This window comes from Bos javanicus, chromosome 9, assembly GCF_032452875.1.
Source record: "Bos javanicus breed banteng chromosome 9, ARS-OSU_banteng_1.0, whole genome shotgun sequence".
Classification (NCBI taxonomy): domain Eukaryota; kingdom Metazoa; phylum Chordata; class Mammalia; order Artiodactyla; family Bovidae; genus Bos; species Bos javanicus.
The window spans coordinates 22,955,407-22,981,835 of record NC_083876.1 but is presented as its reverse complement, the minus strand read 5'-3'; the positions used below and the strand labels follow the sequence as shown (position 1 = coordinate 22,981,835).

General features: G+C 38.3%; 1 protein-coding gene across 6 annotated transcripts in view; it reads left to right on the top strand.

Annotated features, from left to right (window-relative positions):
* Nucleotides 1-26,429, top strand: part of UBE3D (ubiquitin protein ligase E3D) — a 175,852-nt gene that overhangs the window by 18,477 nt on the left and 130,946 nt on the right. For all 6 annotated transcript variants that reach the window (XR_009738402.1, XR_009738401.1, XM_061427301.1 and 3 more), the window contains 4 exons: nucleotides 7,937-8,168; nucleotides 13,949-14,018; nucleotides 22,288-22,357; nucleotides 23,657-23,765. Coding sequence is in view for 4 of the 6 variants with exons in the window: in XM_061427301.1 (XP_061283285.1) it covers nucleotides 7,937-8,168; nucleotides 13,949-14,018; nucleotides 22,288-22,357; nucleotides 23,657-23,765 (481 nt within the window). In the remaining 2 variants the exon portion in view is untranslated. The remainder of the gene's footprint in view (nucleotides 1-7,936; nucleotides 8,169-13,948; nucleotides 14,019-22,287; nucleotides 22,358-23,656; nucleotides 23,766-26,429) is intronic.

Below are 26,429 nucleotides of genomic sequence, written 5' to 3'. Positions count from 1 at the left end.
GTTTCCTCATCTGAAACATTGGGAGGTTCAGTTAGACAGACAGGGGACAGTCCTGCCAGCATGAAAATTCTGTGATTAGTGAACCTCAAAAAATTGCACCTTGGCTTCTGTGAATTATGACTATTTGGCTAGTACAAAACTCATGCTTGTTCTTTTTTTTAATGTAAAAGATTCTCATCAAGCAAATTATAGGTGCAGAAGACTGTTTAACCTATTAAGACTCATTAATGGCTTTTAATACTTACTAGCACCAGGGTGCACAAAATCTGCTAATCACAGCCATCTTTTTTTCTTCATTCAGAATCACACATTCCTAGCTGTTTGTTTTGGTTATTTACAAACAAAGAATGTCTTGTTTCTTTACAGTGAAATTCTCCAATTTGTATTCTTATCAGTTCAGCAGAGTTGTTTTGTAAAAATGATCCGAACATACACAATTTTTGATTATGCTCTTGTTGAGAGTGAAAGTCCCTAATACCAGGCAAGAACAATAATAAAATTTACTTCATTGTGATTAGTCTCAGAACCAGCTAAATGATCATTGTGTTTGGAATTTGGTATGTCTTTTAGAAATAAATGCATGTCAGACTTGAGTTATATCGGTTGGCTAAGCAGATGACTTTGAAACCTAAGCCTGCTTTTCAGTCATTTTTGAGGTCTCCTGAGGTCTCTGGAAAGGCCCTCCCTGTTCTATCTGCACCACCAGAGCTGGGTGGCAGCCCAGCAGCTCTGAGGGCATTGAAACTCTAGCAGGTAACAAGCAGAATAGACTTACTGCCACATAAGAGATGTCAGAATATGCACCTAGTTGATTGGTCACCTTGACAGACAAGCTATTATTGCAGTCTGAAAATAACTACTCCTATGAATAGTCACAATTCTATGAAGGAGAACAAAGAAGTGAAAAGAGAATACAGGCACACACTGAATTGGTTCAGTTCAGTTCAGTTGTTCAGTCGTGTCCAACTCTTTGTGACCCCATGGACTGCAGCATGCCAGGCTTCCCTGTCCATCACCAACTCCTGGAGCTTACTCAATTCATGTCCATTGAGTCGGTGATGCCATCCAACCATCTCATCTTCTGTCCTTCTCTTCTCCTCCTGCCTTAATCTTTCCCAGCATCAGAGTCTTTTCCAGAGGCAGTTCTTTGCATCAGATGGCCGAAGTATTGGAGTTTCAGCTTCAGCATCAATCCTTCCAATGAATATTCAGGATTGATAATACATTAAATATGTACATAATGATAATAAAATGCAAAGCTAGTTTCGTAGTATTTGTAGGCCATCAGTTAAATAATGCCAGCTAAATTTATCTAAATTCCAGCAGCTATGTTTTGAGCTTTAGATACTTGATGGCTTCTTTAAAATTTTTATCGTCCACTTGGTTCTAATCCAATGTGAAAGGTCTGTATTATTACCATTGTTATTATCAGTGATTAATGGTCACTTTTAAAGCTAAGGCATTTCATTTTCTTCTTTATGTTTAAGTTTTAAATAAGCACCATCAGTCAGTAACATTTATTAAAATCATGCATTTTAAGTTCTTTTCCCCAAAAGCTTTATGCTTAAGATGCATTAAAAATAACTAGCACATTTATTTTTATTTTTAATTGGAGGAAAATTGCTTTATAATGTTGCATTGATTTCTATCATACAACATTGTGAATGAGCCATAAGTATACATATGTCCCCTCCCTCTTGAACCTTCCTCCCACAGCTTACTGCCCCCTATCCTAACCCCCCTAGGTCATCACAGAGCGCTGGGTTGTGCTTCCCGTGTTATACAGTAACTTCCCACTAGCTATCTGTTTTATATATGGTAATGTATATATTTCAATATAACTAGCACATTTTAGGAGAAGGCAATGGCACCCCACTCCAGTACTCTTGCCTGGAAAATCCCAGGGATGGGGGAGCCTGATAGGCTGCCATCTATGGGGTCGCACAGAGTCGGACACGACTGAAGCGACTTCACTTTTAATTTTCACTTTCATGCATTGGAGAAGGCAATGGCACCCCACTCCAGTACTCTTGCCTGGAGAATCCCAGGGACGGGGGAACCTGGTGGGCTGCCGTCTATGGGGTCACACAGAGTCGGACACGACTGAAGTGACTTAGCAGCAGCAGCAGCACATTTTAATTACTTATAATTATGTGTTGCTGTTCATCCTAGAATCTTAAACTGAGAGAAAGTTTAAGAAATTATTTCACTCTTTTTCTGAGCTTCAGCAGATTTTTACCTAAAAACTACCTTGAAAAAAATACGATATCTATTTTCTTCAGAAAGTTCTCTTGGGAAGTAAATCCTATCAAAGTCTTAGGGTTTTCGGTAGATATACTTTCAGGAGAGCTGTGATTTAAATACATCTTTTGTTCTTAAAGGATTTATGTTTTTTCCAAACATCAGAAAATTTCCTTCTGCTGTAAAAACACTTTTGTCTTTGCCATGACTTGTGAATTGGGTGTTTTCTTGCTCGATGTCTTACATAGGTAGCTATGGGATTACGTAGAACTTTTATTCACTGTGATTCCAGGTCAAGTTTGAAATACCACGTTTTGGGTGAATGTGTGTGAAGTCCCCCAGATCTCTGTAAATCTCGGTGCAGTTTCATTTCTGATGGCGTATGAGGTCTTGACATCGCTGCCTTGAGCACTGCACTGAGGATCTTGTTTATTGGCACTATGTGCAGAATGGCTGGGGACAGAGAATCTTAGCGAGCTTGTCCAGATCTAGAAGCCTGTCCAGGCCCCCCTGTTATTCTAAGCGGGCACCTTTGTTTGTCTTCCTCCTCTTTGTTAAAATCTGGCCTGTAGGGTGGGATGATTTGGGAGAATGGCATTGAAACAGGTATAATATCATATATGAAACAAATCGCCAGTCCAGGTTCGATGCAGGATACAGGATGCTTGGGGCTGGTGCACTGGGATGACCCAGAGGGATGGTACAGGGGAGGGAGATGGGAGGGGGGTTCAGGATGGGGAACATGTGTACACCTGTGGCGGATTCATATTGATGTATGGCAAAACCAATACAATATTGTAAAGTAATTAGCCTCCAATTAAAATAAATAAATTTATATATATAAAAAAATCTGACCTGTCACTTCCCCACCTTCAATTCTGTGATGCTCCCCAACTGTCTGGAGAACCAGGTCCGCAGCCCTTAGACTGTTGTGTCACACCCCATGTGGTCTGTACCATCCCACCTTCCCTGTCGCCTTTACTGACACGTGTGACCAGGAGAGGGAGTATATTCCAAGGGAAAGAGTTTGGTACCTGGAAAAAAGTGGAAGTGTTAGTCACAGTCATGTCCAACTCTGGGACCCCATGGACTGTAGCCCGCCAGGCTCCTCTGTCCTAGGGATTGGTGCCTGGAAGACCTAGGCTAAGATCCGGCCTTCATTTATCATCTTTGACTCTGTGAACTTGTACAGATTAGTTAACATGTCTGAGCCTCCCTTTCCTTCTTTATAACAAGAAAATGGAGATTCTCATCTCACGAAATTGTAATGGGCATCACATGCAATGAAGTGTGAGTAGTGCCTACCTGAGGTTTTCCGAAAGTTCAGCTGACCTTGTGGACTCACAGCACTACCCGGCCAGACCGTGTTTCTTGCCTGCAGACAGGGCAGTTGTCTGCAGCAGTTCAAGCAAATGGCAAGTCACGTACCCTCTGGGGACCCTTGTCTCCCCATATGACACGGTTCCAGGTATGAAGTATAAGATTTATATCAGCAGGTGCAGGGGCTATCCTGAGAAGAAGCCTCATACCCTAGGCAGGGATCTCAGGATTCAAAGGGATCTTATGACAATTCTTTTCCATTGTTTTTAATTTTTAAAATTTATTTATTTTTATTTGGCTGCGCTGGGTCTTAGTTGTGGCATGCAGGATCTAGTTTCCTGACCAGAAATTGAACCTGGACTCCCTGCATTGGGAACACAGAGTCTTAGCCACTGAACCCCCAGGGAAGTCGCACCTTATGACAGTTCTTCAGCATAGTTTCTAGGGTTCCCTACAAAGGCCTGCATTCAGAGAAGTCCAAAGCATGACATCCTCATTGGATATTTACAGATCATTCAGACTTGCTCCTGGTCCAGATGCAATATGCCAATCAATGATCATTTTTATTACAGTTGGTCTTGACTAGCAATATACTCAATGCCTACCATCTACCTGGTTTCCAGGGTAGCAGGTCTAGGTGGTTAAACTAAAGGTCACATCCTCAAGCAAGGAAAAGGTTTGGTAATGCTCTCAATTTGAGTATGCTGCAGTAACTGCCTCACATGTTACAGTTATCAACGTATGCTGTTAATATGTTTGCACCAACCTCATAGTTCATTCCTTTGACAAGTGAGAGCTTACACGGTGAGTCAGCCACTGTGGCTGGTGCTAGGACTACAGTGGCAAGTTAAGCATATATGGCACCTCTGTTCATATCGTTTCCTATGCTTGTTATGTGCTTGCTTAGTTCCTTTCATTGTCTAGAGAACTCCTATTCATCCTTCAAAGGTCAGCTCACATTTTACTTCTTCTCTGAAGCCTGTGTATACTCAACTCCCCTAACACTTGGTACGTATTTCCCTGAGTTTGTTGATTGGTTTTGCAAATGCACAGATCCCCTAAGGTAATATACACATTTTATGTGCAGGTGGGAATGTGCATTTGAAGAAAGAGGTGAAAAAGGGGATCTGAGCCATCCCATACCTTTCCCCCCTCAACTCCTGAGAATTTAGAACTAGGACTCTGTTATGAGCACCTGTTATATTCTGGTTCTGTTATTCCTTTCTAGATATATATTTGCTACTGGAATGTGAATACCTTGACAATGGGGCTATATGTATTGCCGCTGATATTTTGTGTCAGCAGAATACCTGACTCCTAGTAGGCTTTTAAAAAGTATATGTTGAAAGAATTGCTTCTTAATCTCCTTAACAGACTCAGCACTTTGAATGATGCTAGTGCTGAAGTATTGCTTAATTTGAAAGGGAATGTTCTTGCTCCTCTTAAACTAAAATCGGCCTTTCTTGTTCCTACTTCTGTCTTCTGGAATTATAAATTAAATGTCTGCCCTCCTCCATGATATGATTGCCCTTTTATGAGACTCAGAATTGATTGGGAAAATCAAAGAAAAAGAATTCACACAAGGGAATCATTTAAAAATGATGCATTTGCATCTTAAATATTTTCATTTAACACATGCAAATGTACTTTAACTTAACTAGTCTTTTATTATGAAACTAATATCATTATGTTGAATGTGAGTCTGCTGCTGTGGACTCTTTTAGCTTTTTTCACTTATGCTATCCTAAATTCATTATCCAGAGTTTCCAGTTTAGGTTCTTTAAAGTCGAATGAGAAGTTAAACACTGAAGCAGTCTGATTGCAGAATTCTAGGTTTTTACTCTCCCTCACCTCAGTTTTTTAGAGTTGTGTTTCCCACATTTCACCAGTGATGTTTTTTAATAACTGACTTTCCTTTACTCTGAAATGTGTAGTTTTTAGAGGAATAGCAACTCATATTCCCTTGGTGTATGTGTTTGATTAAATTATATAAGTAAAATAACGTGTATAAGTGGCATAAACAGGTCTGTGATCAAATACAGTTGATCCTTAGCGGATAAATGGTCCAGCTGATTGGAGCTGAAGTGAACAAGTATTCAGGGTGCTTTAAGCTTTCACAGTATTCAGAAGCATTAGGAAGACCAGGAGCATGTTTGTTTTCTCTTTTTTTCAGGATAAGTTATTTTGAAATGTCCTCATCATCTTGCCACATTTCTTCTCCCCTTAGACTCTTCCCAATTTAGATTAGAATAGAGGTAAACCAGGCAAAAGTCTCAGATGTCTATATTTGTACAAGAAAAATATAAAACAAAAATAGTAGCAAATATAAGGGGCTTCTTAATTGTAAGGATGTTCTAAGTGTAAAAATAATGCCGGAGTGGAGCTTTGTTTCTCTCCCCTTGCGTGGGGCCTAGACTTCATGACTCACTTCCAAACAACAGAGTGTGCAAAGGCAGAAGTAGGAGCTTTTCTAGTGGAGGAGCATAGCAGATGCCACCTTAACCCAGTGATGGAGGTTGACATCCCCAGGGATAAGTCGTATTGACAAAGGGTCCCCTCTGGTGTGCTGTGATAAGAAGAGTGCTTTACCTCAGGGGCAGACTCCCCCCAAACCCGTAGCCCCAGTCTGATCTCGAGAAAATATCAGACAAACTCAAGTGAGGGGTATTCTGTAAATTACACAACCGGTATTGGTGCTAGTGGTGAAGAACCCACCGGCCAGTGCAGATAGAGGTAAGAGACACAGGTTCGATCTTTGGATTGGGAAGATTCCCTGGAGGAGGGCACGGCAACCCACTCCAGTGTTTTTGCCTGGAGAATCCCATGGACAGAGGAGCCTGGCAGCCTATAGGCCATAGGGTTGCACAGAGTTGGACATGACCGAAGTGACCTAGCAGGCATTACTCTTCAGAAATCTCAAGGCCCTGAAAATCAAGGAAGGACTGCCCCAGAGCAGAGGAGATGAGAGCAACATGATGTTTCAATACAATGTGTTGGAGACTTCCCTGGCAGTCCAGTGGTTAAAACTTTGCCTTCCAGTGCAGGGGCCACAGGTTTGATCCCTGGCCAGGGAACTAAGATCCCACGTGTCGTGTGGCGTGGTCGAAAATTTTTTTTAAATTTTGTTTAAATAAATAAAAATAAACACAATGTGTTGTCATGAATCAGATTCTGAAACAGAAAAAGGGGACATTAGTAGAAAACCTGGGGAAATCCAGATAAAAATAGTAGTTTTGGCAAATCTTCCCTAGTTAAATAAGCTGTTAACATCAGGGAAAGCTGGATGAGGTATATATGAGAACTGTGTGCACTATCTTTGTAACTTTTTTGTAAATGTAAAATTATGCTAAAATAGAAAGTTTATTAAAAAGTAGTAATGAGAGAAATCACAGAAGAAAGGGTTGGGTGATTTGAAATTTAAGGCATGGTGACGAAATGAAAGTCAACATCCCTGAAACAATATTTGTCACAGATTTTAGACCAAGGACTTATATTCTTAATGCAGAATATACTTGTACAGCTTAATAAGAACATAGTAATACCTCACCGGAAAACAGCCATTGATCATAATTTACAGAAAAGATACAGTGGTGAATAAATATAAAAGCGGGTTCAATCTCACCAGTAATTAAAGAATTGCCAATTATAGCAGTTTTGAAAATATTTTTATTTTCACCCATTACATAGAAAAATGATAATATTCAGTTCTGGAAAAGGTAAGTGGAAGAATTATAGATTGGAATAGCCTTTCTGGAGAGCACTTTGTCCATAGGGGAATTGGATTTAAAAATATGTGTATCATTTGTGCTTATACTCTCCCACTTAAAAGATTTCTTTCCCAAGAAAATAGTCAGATGTGTATACAGATTTTCTAAAAAGACTGTTCATCATAATAATTGTTATGTTGTTAATAATGCAACACTCAAAACCCAAATATCTAACAGTGAGGGAATGACCTAAAAAGTTTTGGCATACCTGTGGAATAGAATAGAGTCATTAAGTAGTCTGATATAGTTTAAAAAAAAAAAAGCAGCAATGCAAGCAGGATACAGTTTGTGTATTTCCTTTGCTCTCAGACGGTGTGCATATGTGTACAGCTGTCTCTCTTGAAAGGCTGGCAAGGAGATAAACAATCATGTAAAAAAGCAGTTACCTGTCCTTGAGTGGTAAGGAAAAGATGGATTTTATTTGCTTTATACCTCTCTGTATTTTCACAATTGTCTATATTGAGTATATATTACTGTTGTCATCAAGGGGAAAAATAACACTGCAAGCAATACGGTTAATGAGTTTCTTTCATCTTTTATGCTGATTTAATTTTGAGATCACAGTTCCGTTTTGTTCTGTAAACCATGATCTTTCCTCTTTCCGCTAGGATGCTCCTGAGAGTGCTCCCCCTGCCAGGCGATAACTGGGGCGCTCTGGTTGACGAGTGGTGTTGTCATCCTGACCCCTTTGCTAATAAGCCACTTCATCCACGAGAGAATGACTGTTTCACCGGAGACTGTTTCTACCTGGTGAATTTAAAGAGTGATTTGTGGCAGCCAAGACCTGAAGGAGCTCCAGTGGAGACACACCATCTTTCTTCTGAGAACCATCTAAAATTGGTAAAATATCTTTTAAAATAAATGCTTATTTAGAGGTGGGTTTAGAAACTGGTTTCTCCAGTCTTTTCTTCATTCAGGGCATGTGAAACAGGCAGTCCTAAAGGCCAAAATCTTTGATTTTTCAACTGCTTCTATCAAGCCCTGCTCTTTTGATATATAGAAAGGGCTTGTACAGGCCTTAAACCAAAATAGTCACAGGGGCTGGAGGAAGAAGGGAAAGAGGCTTCTTTGTGCGTAGATTTGGGAATGTTAGTGTTTTACAAACCAAAGTGCCCTATTTCCTTGCTTTTAGGACAGTATTCCATAATCCATGTGCATTTTATCCTCAGAGTCTGATTTAAATGGAAATTGTTCTTTGGTTGTAGGATATCTACTGTCCTGTGAGGTCCAGGTATTTCCCTGTGTCTTTCTGTAGTCTAGACTTCTGCGGGTGTCGTACGAGCGAATGCCATCAAGCAACAGAGGAAGTGCAGGAGTGTGGAAAGTAAGCTCAGGCCATAGGCTCCATGTTGATGCCTGACAAGTGAGATCAGGTGCTCCTGCTCTCAAAGTTGCTGGAGGGAGAAGGCTGTTTCCTCTCACTGCAGAGAGCAAGTGGTTTACCTTATTTTAAAAGAAAATCAATGGCATTGACTCGGCCCTTGTGAGAAATCATTCCCCGGATGGCAGGTCAATACAGATGTGATTTAAAACGTTAAGAAAATCATTGCCAGAGAACCTTCCTTTTAACATCTGATTATTGGTGGGAACCAAGGCATTGTGTGTTAAATTTCATTTAGAGCTCCTGTAAATTTTATAGTAAGAACTAGACCACTCTAGGATATATGCAGCAGTCCAGAAGATCTTAGTTTGTCAGCTAGTTTATAGAACTGTTTCATAATTCAAGAAGGCAATGGCACCCCACTCCAGTACTGTTGCCTGGAAAATCCCATGGACGGAGGAGCCTGGTAGGCTGCAGTCCATGGGGTCGGTAAGAGTCGGACACGACTGAGCGACTCCACTTTCATTTTTCACTTTCATGCATTGGAGAAGGACATGGCAACCCACTCCAGTGTTCTTGCCTGGAGAATCCCATGGACGGAGAAGCCTGGTAGGCTGCAGTCCATGGGGTCGCACAGAGTCGGACACGACTGAAGTGACTTAGCAGCAGTAGCAGCAACATAATTCGAGGGAGATTAAGCAAGTTTGACAAATGTTGAGGTTATCAGTTTAAATTATGTAAGTGTCTCAACTTTCACCATAAAGACAAGTCCCTTTAACTTTAGGTTCCATTTAAAATCATAATACTTGACTCTCTCTCCCCTCTCTCACCCCAACTCTCTGTAAGTATCTTAAGCTTTCATAAAGTCATAACCATTTGTATTTCCTTTGATCTCCACTGGTTTTTGGGCTTCCCTGGTGGCTCAGAGGTTAAAGCATCTGCATCCAATGTGGGAGACCTGGGTTCGATCCCTGGGTTGGGAAGATCCCCTGGAGAAGGAAATGGTAACCCACTCCAGTATTCTTGCCTGGAAAATCCCGTGGATGGAGAAGCCTGGTAGAAGCCTGGTAGGCTACAGTCCACGGGGTCGCAGAGAGTCGGACACGACTGAGCGACTTCACCTTCACCACTGCTTTTCAGTGTATGTATGTGTGTCTATTATACAATATATATTAGATGAAGTATATGTATTCTAATATATGCATATATTAGAATACATATATATATATTAGAATACCTCCATAATTATAGTGCTTTAGCCATCTATAGTTTTCAAAGATACATGGTAAGCACTTAATGTAAATCTGTTATATTTAATATGGTTGCGGTAAAATTATATTTTAATCTAAATATACAAATGCTTTACTCTTTTACGTATATTAACTTTCATTTTTATGATTAACTATACATTTTAAAAATATTTGGAAGATGTGAATAGAAGAGAAATGGGGAAAGATTAAATAAACAAAACCATGAGTTTCCCTTTTTAGATGAACTCTGTATTCTATATGAAAACAAGCTCCTCACATTTGCATCTTTATCAGTTATGATGCCACTTACAAGAATTTCTCTTAATTGTGAACAGCCATCCTATGAGTTGTGTCATAGTCACATATTGTGTTTTTTAAGTAACAAGGAGATGATGGGAAATTACTGTCATGACAAGCTACTGTTGACAAGATTGTTTTCAAGTTAGCTTGGATGGAAGTTTCACTTTAATTGCATATTGCAGCAGTTGAAAGAATATGCCTGTGACCAAAATAGTAACATAAATTTGGAGGGACTTCTTACACAGTGCTCTCATGGCTCCTGTGGGAACAAGGCTTCTCTGTGCTGTTGAAAACCTATTTCTCATATCGCCCCGTCTAGCCATCTAGCAGGGTTTTGAAATGTCACATGGTGACACAGCATCCTAATGGTATCTCTTGGGAAACATTTTTTTGGTGAGACAGTATCAAGGGTCCTTAGAATGGAAGCCACACAAAGGAAAGTAAAAATGAGGACAGAAGGCTAATCCACCTCTCGTAGCAGCAGTGCCATCGTGCAGATATATTGATTTAATTAGTCCACAACAATGTCTGTCTTTGATGTTTGCTCTGTAGAGTTCCTACACTGCTAGGCTGCTGCTCTGCACAACTTGCTTGATTATTTCCATGAAGCATAGGTCAAGAAAAATGCACTGCAAAGCAGAGTTTCTCTTTCACAAAATTGAAAGCGTTATAATATGTTAATTTCAAAGATCAAGACTAGTTGAGCTTATCAGACATGAATGATGCGTTCTGTGTGTTATCTGAGTATTTGGTAGAAGTAATTTTTTTATCTCTACTTGTAGGAGATTATAAAAACGTATTTTATGAGGAGCCCACGTGGAACAGGAACTTTTATTTTTAAAATAAATGCTACTGGGACTGGGAACAAGTGAACCTTTATTTTAAAAAAATGTATTTTAACTGTGGGAAAAAATTTTAAGAGATAACTCACCTCAGCATTAGGAATGTATATTTTAATTCTGTTTAAGGCATCCTTGACAATGAATTACTCCAAAGCATATCTCTTGAATTACAAAACTCATAAATGACCAAAAAAAGAGCATAAACAAATGTAAAGTTCAACTCTTATTCCTTTCCTTCAATACCCCTGTGTGTGTAGCATTTTTTTGTGTGCCTCTGTGAATATGGCAGTATACCTTTTCTTTTCAAAAGATATTTACTGAAGATTTCCCTATTCTTAGATCTATTATCTCTTGTGATATTTTTTATGCCTGCCAATGAAATGAAAATTTTGCATCTGATAAGCAGATTGATAAAGGTGGCATCTCAACTTTCGGTAAGATTCATAATATTGTTCTAGACTTAGAAAGTAGCCACACATATGACTTCATCCTATATTTTAAAGAACAAATGAAATTGAACATTGCTATTTTTGCCAGTAAGTATGACTAACAGTTTTACCTTTTTTTTTTTTTCTTTTTTGGTTGTTTGTTTTGTTAAGTTCATGAGGATTTCTTTTTTCTTAAAATAATGTGTTGAACTTTATAAACATTTGCAAATGTAAAAAAATAGAATTATGAACTTACGTCAGTCATCTTGATTCATATAGTATGCTTCATCTACCCCTTTTATTTTTAGTTTTTTGCTCAAGTGCTTTAAAGCAAATTCTAAACATTATGTCAGTTCACTCCTATATAGATTATTCTTTTTTGCATGACCACAGTGTCATTTTCACACCAGACAAAATAAACAATTATTACTCAGTGACACAATAGCAGGCCTTTAGCATCTGATGGGCATACGATCCTATCACTTCATGGCAAATAAAAGGGGAAGAAGTGGAAACAGTGACAGATTTTATTTTCTTGGGCTCCAAGATCACTGAGGACAGTGAGTGCAACCATGAAATTAAAAAACACTTGCTCCTTGAAAGGAAAGCTATGACAAACCTATACAGTGCATTAAAAAGCAGAGACATCACTTTGCTGACAAAGGTCCATATAGTCAAAGCTTGGTTTTTCCAGTAGTCATGTAGGGATGTGAGAGTTAGATCATAAAGAGGGCTGAGCACCAAAGAATTGATATTTTCAAATTGTGGTGCTGGAGAAGACTCTTGAGAGTCCGTTGGACAGCACAGAGATCAAACTAGTCAATCCTAAAGAGAATCAACCCTGAATATTTATTGGAAGGACTGTTGCTGAAGCTGAAGGTCCAATATTTTGGTCACCTGATGTGAAGAGCCAACTGATTAGAAAAGGCCCTGATGCTGGGGAAGATTGAAGGCAAGAGGAGAAGGGGACAGCAGAGGATAAGATGGTTAGGTAGCATAATCAACTCAATGAACACGAACCTGAGCAAACTCGGGGAGATAGTGAAGGACAGGGAAGCCTGGCATGTTGCAGTCTTTGGGGTTGCAGAGTCGGACACAACTTAGCAGCTGAACAACAACAACCAGAATTCCCTGGTGGTCCAGTGGTTAAGAGTCCACCTGGCAATGCAGGGGACACGGGTTCAGTCCCTGGTCTAGGAAGATTTCAGGAGCTGTGAGGCGACTAAGCCTGTGCACCTAGAGCCTGTGCTCTACCAAGAGAAGCCACCACAATGAGAAGCCCCCACACCTCAGGAAGAGAAAGCCCATGCGTAGCAGTGAAGATTCAGCACAGCCAAAATAAATAAATAAAAATTTAAAACAAACTGTAAAAAAAACAGTACCTCATGCATTCAATTGTGTGAATTTTGATTCAAAAAACCTGACACTAGATGATACTTCTAACAGAATTGGTAAAATCTGTATAATGGAGGACAAAGGAGCCTGGCGTGGTGCCATCCATGGGGTGGCAAAGAATCAGACATGACTCAGCAACTGAGCAACAACACCTTTTGACCACCTTCACCCATTTTTGCCCATCCCTGCAACCTCTAATAACCACAGATCTGTTCTCTGTGTTTAAAAGTTTAGTCTTTTGTTTTCTTAATACTTAGAAAGAATTATTCTAATAATTCTAGAATTATTCTAGAAAAACTGCCTGCTGTTTTAATCTGTATCCCTATTGATAAAGTTGGATTTTTTGTTTAACAATGTTCCAGGAATTTGTTCTAGAACACTGTCTCTGTCTTTTCAGGTATAGTACATATATTAAATGGAAAAATAGAATTATATGAGTGGGTTAAGTATTTTTAATTTCTCATGGTGGTTATGAATTATAGATTACTTTTACATAAGTTGCCCTGGACTGGGAGTCAGAATAATATGAGTTCAAACTCTCATTCTTCTGTTTTCTAAACATATGAGTTGGGGCAAGTCACCTACCTTTCTACCTTTGTTGCCTGCCTGTTTTATTCTAAATCCCCTGGAGGAGGGCACGACAACCCACTCCAGTTTTCTTGCCTGGAGAATCCCTTGAACAGAGGAGCCTGGCAGGCTGGCAGGCTATAGTTCACAGGGACTCAAAAAGTCAGACACAACTGAAGTGACTTAGAACGCACCCATACGCATTTTAATCAAGAATATTGAGGTGCTTTTTAGAATTTTTAAGATGCTTCTTGTTCAAATTACTTGGCACATGTAGATTATAAGGAAGTGATTTGGTTTGGAATAATTGTTCTGTTCATTATTTTGTCTCTAGACTTGAAAAAGAAAGATCTCTGTGCATGTGGTTTATGCATACAAGCTAAGTGTATTCCCAGTATTTAGTAGATGGCAAAATAAAATGTAAAGTTCAATGTATACTCGAGAGATCATGTTAAAATTATATATTCCTTTTAAGAAAAGCTGAATGACATTTAAATGACATTTTTCTATTCTACAGAAACCAAAGGCAAATACCAAAGTAATTTGTAAGCGTTGCAAGGTAATGTTGGGAGAGACTGTGTCATCAGGTAAGAATTTCATAATACAAAAAAGCCCAAATGACTGCTTTCTTGTTATGTATAAAAAAAAAACAAAACAGGGGATTTTATGGGACATATATATGAAAGAGATGACTAATACATGTTATAGAATTGAGAATTGATGCTTTTAAAAATAGAAATCAACTAATATATCATCCAATATGCCAAGAAGTTTGTGTATTTTGACCTTGATAAGTACATCGTAATGAGTCTTAAGTATTCAGAATTTGGGTCGTTTCAATATTGTATATCTTCTTTTAGATAAAAAGTAGTGTAAAGTTTGTTTCTCAAAGAAGGTGGAAGCTTTTTTTTTAAATACAACTCCTCAGTCAGAGGAATTGGTTACCGGGGATAATGGAGGAGATGCTTTTCTTGGTTGTTGTCTGCCTTAGGGCTGTGTTTTGAGGCTTGGGAATGGGGAGGGGGTGGGGGGGTACACAGAAGTTGTTGAAATGGAAGAAAACACATTCTGAGTTGTATACTCTGTTCCTTGTTCTTTTTCCCAGTAGTGTTAATTATATTTTGTGTAAAATCTGTGTTATGCCACTATAAAGTTTAATAATGAAAATCCTGATAATTAAAATTCATCACTCTTTATAGATGTGGTTTAAAAATGTCTAGAGAGCTCCAGCACATGTTAGCTTCATGGGTGAAGAATAATTGTTTTTAATATAATTAATTAGAAGATGTGATTTAAGTGAAACTGCCATCCTCAAGGGAAAGCAGATGGTGGCATTTTTTGTTTGTTTTTTAAGATCATCAGAATCTCATAAGTAGTTACTTGCTCAGAGTGAACAGAAAAGGAATCATGAGTAGCAGTATAGCGTGCCACCCTCAATGTCATTTTTGGAGAATGAAAGCAAGTCCCTTAGCAACAGTTTAGAAAATCTTAAGGCTTCCAGCTAAATAAGGTGAATTGACTTTTTTCATGCTTTTCTCTCCTCCCTGAAGCCCAGTTAAAAAGTCAGTTAAGGAATTTAAAAAAAAAAAAAAAAAGGACATCCATGGAGGCAAAAGAGAAGTGGAGAGGAGACAACAGTGATGTGAACCGGAGGTATAAGCAGACGTCTTTGGAAGCTGTAAAGCTGAGAGCGGGGTGGGAACACACTTGGCTGTGTGGAGGAGGCTGCAGCCATGGTGTCTGCAGAAGACTGATCATCTTATCACGAGGGAGCCAGAACTCAGCTGTGGAATCCCAGAAATGGACAGAATTGAGAGATAGCAGTTATCACGGACAAGGGGCTGAAAGCAGGAAGTTTTAATTCAAAGTTTGTATAGGAGCCGTTAGATTCCTGAGACTCTTTCTCTCTTTGCAACTTGCTTGTACATTAACGGTAGGAGATTGGAGCAGCCTTTCTTGGAATAATGGAAGTGGACTAACCAGAGAAAAGATCTGCAGACACTGATTCTTAGGGATCATTCAGCAACAACAACAAAAATGAGCTTATATTCAGCCATTCTACTGTCAACAAGCCTTATAACCACCCAAGAGCTTTCTCTTAGCATTTTATTACTTTACATTTAAATATGAACAGATTGCTGAGAATCAATAAATGTTAAAGACAGTCCAAAGCAAATAAATAATCAAGTGCACAGGGCAGGGCCATTGAAAAGAAACAAATTATGTATAAAACAGAAAAAAAAAAAATCTCTTAAAAAACCATAATAAATGTCCTTGGAGAAATGAAATAATACTGCCTCTACAATTCAGAGAATGTCACATTAAAGATGTAATAGCTTAAAAAAAAAAACCAAAAGAAGATAAAATTAAGGAATTATTTCAGAAATCAGGATCAAAAGACAGAGATTGAAAATTGGAAAGGAAATTAAAAAGAAAAAAGATCATGTAAGTTTCCTAAGGATAGGAATATTGTCTATCTCATTTATCACAATGAGTTTAGCCCTTAGAACAATATTTGACATCTAGTGGGTACCCAGTAAATATTTGTTGATTGAGTGAATGAAATGAGCCTTTTAGGACATCCAGCACCTAGCTGAAAATTCTAGAAAGAGAATAGAAACAACAAGGTGTGGGAAATCCATCATAACAAATAAAATATAAATAATATATTTATAATATATTATATATATATAAAATATTATATATATAAAAAATAACAAAAATCCATCAAGAACAAAAATACTAAAAACACACTAAAAAGATATTTCCTAGAACGAGGACTTATGGGCCCCAGCTGAAAACTGAAAGTATACACTAACTGTCTTAAACAATTAATGAAGGATGATGAGGAAGCTGCTTAAAGCCACATCACAGAGTAATCTCTGAACACCAAGGACGAAGCTTCTAGAGAGCAAAAAGCAGGTAATGTACAAAGGATTAGGAATTAGAATGGCACTGAACTTCTTAACAGCAGCATTGAAAGCTAGAAGATGATGAAAAATGCCCTCATAATTTAGAAGGAAAAAGATTTTCAACCCAAAATTCAGCAGATAGTCAAGCGTGAAGATTATAAATACATTTTTGGAGCTATAGGGCCTCAAAACATGGACCTCAAAGTTATATTTTCCTTAGGGAATCTACCATAGTGTTATGCATCAGCAAAAGTAGGAACTGAACCTCAAAAGAAAAAATGTGGGATTTGGGGAGCAGATTATTCAACACAGGAGAATGAGTTAAGGAATCCCACTGGGAGGGGTGTACAGCAGGCCCAGAGAATAACAGTCTGGATTGAAGCAAGCACAGAGAAGATTGTAAAAGAAAGATTTTTTTCAGTTATACACCGAAACTGATAGTCATTGAATTGTTTGACCACATATAACAAATAATCTGGAGATAAGCCATTTTGTCATATGGGCAAAATTAGCTAAACGTGTTTGGAAAACAAAACATGAAAAAGCAAGCAGTTATGCACTGTGGGAAACAGAAGATTGAACAAAAAAGGAGCAATCCCAGGGTATGATTATGGTTACAATCATGTGAACACTGAATAGCAATTTAACCAAAAACCTTTATGATGTGATACCTAAGTATATTAGGAGGTCATTGTATGTGAGCGTGTGTCAGGGGGTAATGTAAGAGAACGTTACCCACATCTACTCTAAAAGTAAATTAGTGGATCCCCGGTGGAGCTCCCCAGGTGGCACAGTGGTAAAGAACCTGCCTGTCAATGCAGGAGACGCAAGAGACTCGAGTTTGATCCCTGGGTCAGGAAGGTCCCCTGGAGTAAGAAATGATAACCTGCTCCAATATTCTTGCCTGGAAAATTCCACTGATGGAGGAGCCTGGCAGACTACAGTCCATGGGGTCCCAAAGAGTTGGACGTGACTGAGCAACTGAGCACACCCATAGTTTCAAAAATGGTGGCATAAAGAGAATGCATAGTTCCCCTCTGAAGGAATCAAGTACAGAACTGTACAAGTTCAGAAGAACAGCTATTAGAAAATAACCGAAATGAAGCAATGATTTGAGAAATGTTCCGTTATCAAAAACTGCTACTGCTTTGGGCTAAAATGGCAAATTTGTGGCTTTTTTGCTTGAGGTCATTGCCATATTTTCCCTAGCCCCTGAATTTGGGAAGGAGAAAAAACACAGCTTTATTATTTATAGGTGGTTAAAGATTTGGTTCAGGGTAGGCAAAGGAGAAAGTAGAAATTTAAGAGGGGATATTTTGAAAGCAAGAATGTCCTGGAAGGGCTGAGCTAGCATAGCTCTGACTGATTGCTAAACTCTACATACATACAATAGATGCCAAGGAGTCCATTAGGAACTGAAAGCTTAGAGAGACCTGAACATTTATTGTGCCTTTGGTTCATTCCTTAGTCCATATACAATTTGGGTAGCAGAAGGTGGAAGCCTTAGTGGTTTGAAGTATTTGAGAAGAACCTTGCCCTAGATTTGCTGATAGCCAAACTATGTAGAGATAGCAAATACTCTCTAGGGAGTCAAGCTAAGCAAAAGACAACTGAGCATAGACACGGTGACTACATACTGTGGCAAGGCATATTTTGTGGTTTTTTAGTCCAAGCTTATTAATTGACCTATAAACCAACAACCCTTCAAAGGATAAAAGAAAATCCAGAATTACTACAGTTCGATGGACATGAATTTGGGTGAACTCCAGGAGCTGGTGATGGACAGGGAGGCCTGGCGTGCTGCAATTCATGGGGTCGCAAAGAGTCAGACACAACTGAGTGACTGAACTGACTGACTGATTACAATAATATCCTATTTCCTTCTAGAAATTATTAGCCATGCAAAGAAAGAGACAGGAGTGGTTCATACTCAAGGAAAAAGCAGGACTCAACGGATGCTGAAGAAGTACAAATATTAAATTAGCAGGCAAAGATGTCAAAATAACTAATTATAAATATGGCAAAGAATTAAAAAGACAAATTAATAGCAAATCTCAACAAATTAGAAACTTCAGAGAAACACCCAGTTGGTAATTACAGAGCTGAAAAGTACAGTAACTAAAGAAAAATTCACTGGATTAACTAAAACCTCGTATTTGAGATGATAGAAACAAACAAAAATTATTGAAGATAATGAAAGTGTTAGTCACTTAGCTGTGTCCAACTCTGCAAACCCATGAACTGTAGCCTGCCAGGCTCCTCTGTCCATGGAATTCTCCAGGCAAGAATACTGGAGTGGGTTGCCATTCCTTTCTCCAGCGGATCTTCCCGACCCAGGGATCGAACCCAGGTCTCCTGCACTGCAGGCAGACTCTTTACTATCTGAGCTACCAGGGAAGATAGGTGAATAGAAATTAATCAATCCAAAGAACAGGCAGGAAAAAAGTCTCAAAATGAAGAGAATATCAGACTTGTGGAACGATGTTAAGTGTTTTAGTAAATGTGTAAGTGGAGCTTTAGAAGGTGAGGAGAAAAAACATCAGGGAAAAAAATGGGTGAAATGTTGTGAAATTTGGTGAAATATTTTAACTTTTGGATCCAACAACTGCAGTGAATCTCAAGTAGGATAAACACAAAGAACATTTCACCCAGGCATATTGTAGTCAAACTGATAAAAGCAAGAGATGAAGAGAGAATCTTGAAATTCAAAATATTGGGGGAGAAAACAGTAACACCTCTCAATTAATAATTCTATATCCAGTAAAGCACTACCTCAAAACTGAAGGCAAAACAAGGACTTTTTTAATAAATAGGTGGAAAGAATGCATTACTAGCAGACAATACTAAGGACAGTTCTTCAGGCTAAGTGAAAGATAAGCAGATGCTAATTGGAATCCACAGGAAGGAATGAAGAGCAAGATAAATGGAAAATATGTAGATTACCACAAAAGCACACTCAACAGAGGTTAGCATAAAATTAAAAACCATCTTTTCCTTGCATTTGCTAGTGCTCTAAAATTAGAATTTTGATATCGAAGACTACACAAAGTGAGAATCTAACAGGTGACTGCACAAAAATATGAGACCCTGAATGACTACATGGCACAGTGAAGGCAAATCACAAGTGAATACAAGCCTGTGAAATTACAGACAAATATCAATCCTTTGAGACTGTAGGAATTTCAGATCTTGAACGTGGTTAGTCTGCTTAGAACTAGACATAATGCCACGGGCCTGGGAAAATCAATTGCAAGTCATCTCTGGAGGAAAATACCTCATTGTGAAAACATATTATTCCCACAAAGAATTTCTCAAGTACAGTGTGTACCATACAACCAAACATAAATAGTCACATAAGTAAACTAGACTTCTATCAGTGAGAAATAACAAAAACAGCAAACAATAGAAACAGACACCTGTTACTAGAATTATCAGATATAAACTGTAAAATGACCGTGCTTACTGTTGCTGCTGCCAAGTTGCTTCAGTCGTGTCCGACTCTGTGCGACCCCATGGACTGCAGCCTACCAGGCTTCTCCGTCCCTGGGATTCTCCAGGCAAGAACACTGGAGTGGGTTGCCCTTTCTCCAATGCATGAAAGTGGAAAGTGAAAGTGAAGTCGTTCAGTCATGTCCGACTCTTAGCGACCCCATGGACTGCAGCCTACCAGGCTCCTCCATCCATGGGATTTTCTGGGCAGCAGTACTGGAGTGGGGTGCCTTTGCCTTCTCCCATGCTTACTGTATTTAACAGCATAAAAGACAGGTTTGAAATAATCAAAGGGTAAAGGCAACTAAAACAGTAAGCATATTTGGAGAAGATCTGCAACAGAATTTCTTAAAAATATAATTGAAATTTAAAACTCAGTGGGTAGCTTAACAGCAGATTAAGCACAGCATGGAGCAAGAATTAGTGAACAGAAGATAGATGAGAAGAAAAATCTGTAATTCAGCACAGAGAGACAAGAAGGTAAAAAATACAGGAGAAAGGGTAAGAGACATAAAACGCAGAGGAGATCTAATGCATGTTTGATCGTGCTTCTAGAAGAAAGAAATAGACTAGAGCATAGTATTTACAGAGAGAATTGTTGAGGATTTTGCAAAAGTGACGAAGAACTACAATTTGTAGTCTGAAGTCCAGTGAATTCTAAGTGTATGAGGCCCAAATGAGAGAAATACATAGAAGTATATAGCTAGATACGTCACAGTGATACTGAGGGAAAATTAAAAAAATGGAAAACGAAAAATTCTAAAGTAACAAAGGAAAAAGACATTACCTTCAAAGGGACAGCAGAAATAGAGATCTGAAGACAGGAGAATGATAGTGTGCACAAAGGTTAAAAACTGTTAACCTAGGATTTTATATCAGGAGAAAATGTCCAAATACGAAAGAATCAAGACAAGGATAAATATATTCTCTGTCAAGCAAAAACTAGGATAATTCAATTCTAGTGATTTGGTTTCTTATGAAAAGAAATTTTACCAGTATATTAAGCAAAAGAAATGACTCCAGAAAGAGGGTCTAAGTTCTTGAAGGATTGGTCAAGAAAGTGGCCAATATGTTGGTGACACTAAGTGAATGTTAATTTTGTAAATTAGTACTACCTTGTGGGATTAAAATTGTGGAATTAAACTATAGTTTCGACAACAACTGGGACAAAAGGATCACTTTAGAATGTTAAAAAGTTCAATTCTGCATCTAATAGCATGATTTTAAATAGTAAAGTGAAAAATTGAACTTCAAGGGGAAATATATAAAGTCATCATAATGATTCAAAAAAAATAATCCTGTTTTTTTTTTTGCCTTTTTCTGTGTGTTGCATTGAGCAGTTGTAAACGTTTATAGAAGATCTACAAGGAACAATTTTTCATCTTATTAAAACAATTAAAAATTTGTTGGCACACCACTTTTAATGACTATAAAATTCTGTTGCTGAAATATGTAGATGTTTATTTAATTCAACCATCCTCAATTTTTAGAAATTTAATTTTGTAGTATTTTCTATTAATATTATTGTAAGCACCTTAATAGATAAACGTTTACAGATATCTGTGAGTATTTCTTTGAGATAAGGCATTTAATTATGGTGTTAAAAATGTATGCATATTTTTTTTTCACTTTGATTTTCTCAACCAATTCTCAGCCAAAATGTATATATATTTTTAATGCCTTCACCAAGTGGCTTTCCAAAAATCTGTTATTTGCAATCCTGATAGCAGGAGGAGAATAAGTGTAACTGTTTCTCCATATCATCATTGCTGCTACAATTTATTTTTCAAAAACATTTTTCTATTTGATACTAAAAATATTTCATTTTAATTTCCATTTCATTACTAGTGAGTGAACATTTTTCATGGATTTTTTAAAAAAATCAAAAATGGTTATGTTTATGTTCATTTCTGTTAAACATTTAGTTTAAATTTTTCTGTAAATGAAGTAATCTGATAACCAGATTTGGTAAAAATTGGATATTAATACACTCATTGAGATTCTGGGTATATATTAATGTAAGGTTCACAGCTTCTGTGCTTGGGCTTTAGAATACTATGATTAAAGAGGCTTTTTCAGTGACTCCTAGGACTGTGGCTACTCTACAGAAATGAGGAAACCAAAAGACTGAGTTTTAGATGAGTGGACTATGGTTGTGATGTGCCTAGTTTTTATAACAATGCATATTTGTGAACAGAGTCTTGCTGCACCAGACTCATCTAGGGCATGCTCTTCTGAAACAACACTGAGCTATCTGAAGTCTCAGGGCTGTCATTTTATAGTTTCATCAATCTTTGTCTTCTGAAGCTAAGTCGCTTTTAGAAAAGTTTTACTGAATATTCATTGTACCAGTATATCAGATATTTATTTTGAAATGTCATAATTTGAGACCAACATGCCCACAATAGAAATACTAATTGTGGAGCTTTTTAACATTCTTATTTTTTGTTTCTAGAAACCACTAAGTTTTATATGACGGAGATAATTATTCTGCCATCTGAAAGAAATTTTCCCATGATACCAAGGTACAAATAGCAAATTGTTTGTTCTGTAATTTCACATGTAAAGAAAGATGGGAACAATTGATTATTTAGGAATTCATTTTTATTTTTGTTTGCTTGGAAAGGAAAAATGAAAGCCTTTGGAAGGGCTTTTAGGTAGTACAATGAAAGCACAGATATGAAAGATTTGAAGATTTATTTATGGTTTGTTTACATAATGATATAAACAAGTGTGCTCTTATAAATCTAGTTCTGAAATTTTTTTGTGCCCTTTCTATGTGCTAGATAGCCAAGGTCTTATAATCATCCATAGGTTTTTGAGTAATTATTTCTGGTTTTAGTTTAACTTACTTGCAATGTGGGTTAGTTTTCAAATGACTTCTGTGTTTTTAAAAAGAATATTGCGTATCCACTAAATTCATTAGTATTTCTTTTCTTTGAATCTTTTTAGTTTTGCAAACGAAAGTTAACTATAGCGTGTCTTTCAGTTCATTTATTGATGTCTAAAAATTATGGCCCTCTGACTATAACCTTGAACTGCGTCTTCTTATAAATACTTTGATTATGCATCTCAGATCTGACGCTCTGAGGGGAAGCAAATAGAAAACATTGGAGATAATACTGTCTAATGTTTGGAAGGAAATTTCTCATCTTCTTTTATAACCTAGTTATTCACTGTTTAATTTACCACAGCTTAAATGGAATATTGACTAATCTAACAGTGTATTTTTTAATTTCATGGAGGAAATACTTAGGTTAGGCTTCCCTGGTGACTCAGATGGTAAAGAATCTGCCTGAAATGCAGGAGACCTGGGTTCAATCCCTGGGTCAGGAAGATACCCTGGAGAAGGGAATGGCTACCCACTCCAGTATTCTTGCCTGGAGAATCCCATGGACAGAGTAGCCTGGCAGGCTACAGTCCATGGGGTCACAAAGAGTCGGACACAACTGAGCAAGTAATACTTCTTACTTTTCACGTAGATAGGTGGGGGTGGAAAATGTATTAATGATTGAAGAATAGGGTATAGAAAGACTGGCTCAAGAACTTCTCTGGCGGTTCAGTGATTAGGACTCCATGCTTCTACTTCAGGGAACATGGGTTTGATCCCTGTTTGGGGAACTAAGATCTCACAAAGACGGGTACAAATACCAAATACGTTAAAAATAGATTAAAATGAGCGCAGATTGTGAGGGAATGGGCAGCATACAGAAAAATCTGGCATGCAGCCACCTCTGCTTCTTCGGTACCCTGTGGGTATTTGGGGCTCTTCTTGTTAGTTATTATGAGAGGCTCATTATGAAAATTGGTTTCTGTTCAAACAGGTCTCAGTTTGTACAGAGCGTTCTCGCCCAGTGTGTGGTGGAACTCTCCTCTGCTAGAAGCACTTTTAGATTCACTATTCAAGGTCATGATGACAAAGTGTACCTTCTGGTAAGAAGTGATTTTTGCCCAGTTTTTTGTAGCCTACTAGTTCAGGGGCTCAGAAGTTCTTTGGGTTTTGTTATTCTTAATTCTCAGGTCTAGAAAATAAGTGATCAAAATTTTTAAAATTTTAATGTCAGCTTAATTCACAAATCAAGCGCCTTTAATTGAATAACAAATGATTTACCTGCTACTGTGTAGAAATCCCATGCACAGAGGAGCCTGGTGGGCTGTAGTCATGGGTTCGCAAAACGAGCTGGACGTGACTTAGCGACTAAACAACAACAGTAATGTGCTAGGTACTAGGAATTCACAGAGAAATAAAACCTAATTCCTGTTCTGGAGAAGCTCATGCCACAAAATAAAGTTTTTCTGCTTTCAGTTTTTAATGGCTTTGTCAGTGTAACACAATTCTCTTTTTCACTTTTTACCTCTTTATTTGATACTCTTATGCTTAAAATATGTTCTATTGATCCTGCTTTTATCATTTTGTGTGTGTGTGTGTGTGGTAAGAACACCTAACGTAATCTACCCTCTTTACAGATTTTTGTACTATAAAAATATTATTTTATATGTTATATTCCAGCGTTGTTAATTATAGGCACAATGTTGTACAGCAAGTCTCTGGAACTTACTCATCTTTCCCAGCTATAACCTTATACGCTTTGATTAGCCACTCCCTGTTTCTCCCTCCCTCCAGCACCTGGCAACCACCATTCTACTCTCCACCTCTATGAGTCCAGTCAGTTCAGTTCAGTCACTCAGTCGTGTCCGACTCTTTGCGACCCCATGAATCGCAGCACGCCAGGCCTCCCTGTCCATCACCAACTCCGAGAGTTCACTCAAACTCACGTCCATCGAGTCAGTGATGCCATCCAGCCATCTCATCCTCTGTTGTCCCCTTCTCCTGTCCCCAATCCCTTGCACCATCAGAGTTAGACTATTGTAAATTCTTCATGTAAATGGAATCATGCAGTATTATCCTGCTGTGTCTTATTTTATTTATCATAATGTCCTCAGGGTTCATCTGTATTGTCACATATTACAAGATTTCCTTCTTTTTAAACGCTACTATTCCACTGGGTGTGTATAGCGCATTTTCTTAATCCATACATCGTTGGTGGGCATTTACATTGCTTCTGCATCTTAGCTATTGTAAACAGTGCTGCAGTGAATATGGAAGTGCAGAGATGTCTTCAGGATCCTGATTTCAACACTTTGATGTTTGAGAAGTAGTGGCAAGTTTTGCAGAAGAGGCTCCACAGCTAGCAGAATCATCCCCTACATAAACCACAGGCGTCTAATACTAAACTGCAGAAAAGAGTTTAGGACATTATGTAAAAATCCAAGACTGCGGGCCCAAGTCTCTTGTCTGCCTCCACATCAGTTTTATTCAACCAGTAAACATATATTGAGCACTTCTTATTTGAAGGACATTGTCCTAGGTGCTCAGGATAGAACAAAAATGCCTTCAAGGACCACACGCTAATACGGGAGCATGGTAGCTAAAAGGAGGGAGGGAATTGACGTTGTTACTTAATACTGCTTTGTGACTGACGATCCATCACAGGGACTTCATGCTTCTCTAATTCCAGATAATTTTTATTCAAGGTTAAAATATTTTCTAAGTAAAGGTGACACTAAGTCATAGTCTGAAATCAGCTTTAATTTTCTTTTTTCCACCATTTTTTTTACTTTGGCCCCACCTCGAGTCTTGCAGGATCTTAGTCCTCCAACCAGGGATCGTGCCCCTACAGTGGAAGCAGAGAGTCCTAAGCACTGGACCGCCAGGGAATTCCCTCAATTTTCTTTTCATCTTTTCAAGTTGAAAATCAGGAATAGGAATTTTTTTAAACTTACTACTAGTGTATATTTAAGTTAAAATTTTTTTCATTCTTATAAAAGTAATACATTCTCGAAATACATTCTGACAACATGGAGAACATAAAAGAAGGGCTCCTTCCTTCCATTTTGTCCCCTCTTCTGCCCTGCTGTGTCATACCATCCAGAGGTAATCATTAACAGTCCATTTTCACCCTGTTTATATGTAATACACCCACAAGTATTTGTAAAAATAACACAATGCTGTGATGAGCATCATTCTTCAACATGTGTACTTGACTCAACCATGTATCATGAGTCCTGTTTCTTGTTAGTGTAAATATGGACTCTTATTAATGATTAGAATTCCACTGTATGGCTGGTAAAGACAGTGCTTCAGGGAAAATCATCTTTGCATGTGTATTTTAGTCCGTTAGAAACAGATTTTTCTCATCACTCTTGGAACTTGTGTATTTTAAACTCTGATAATTATTGCCTCCAAAGAGTTGGACTAATTTATCTTTTACAAACCTCCTTTACCCTCTACAGACATTCTTGGTACCCCACCCCGGTCCCCTCTCCTTGGCTGGTCCCCCGTTTCCCAGGGATGAGAGTTGCCTGCTCATGGCTCACAGCTGCCCTAGTTCAGAGACTTGCCCCATCTGGACAGATGAAACCTGGCCTGGGGAGTTTCTTGTCCTCTCTCACCCCCACCCCTGTCCTGCTCAGCCTACTGCCTGTGACTTGACCCTGGGCTACAAAACCTGCCATCTCCTGTCTCAAAATGGGACTGATTCTGTGGGTGGGATTCAGGTTCCAGGGCTCCCTGTGAGATTAGGTTGAGTCCACATC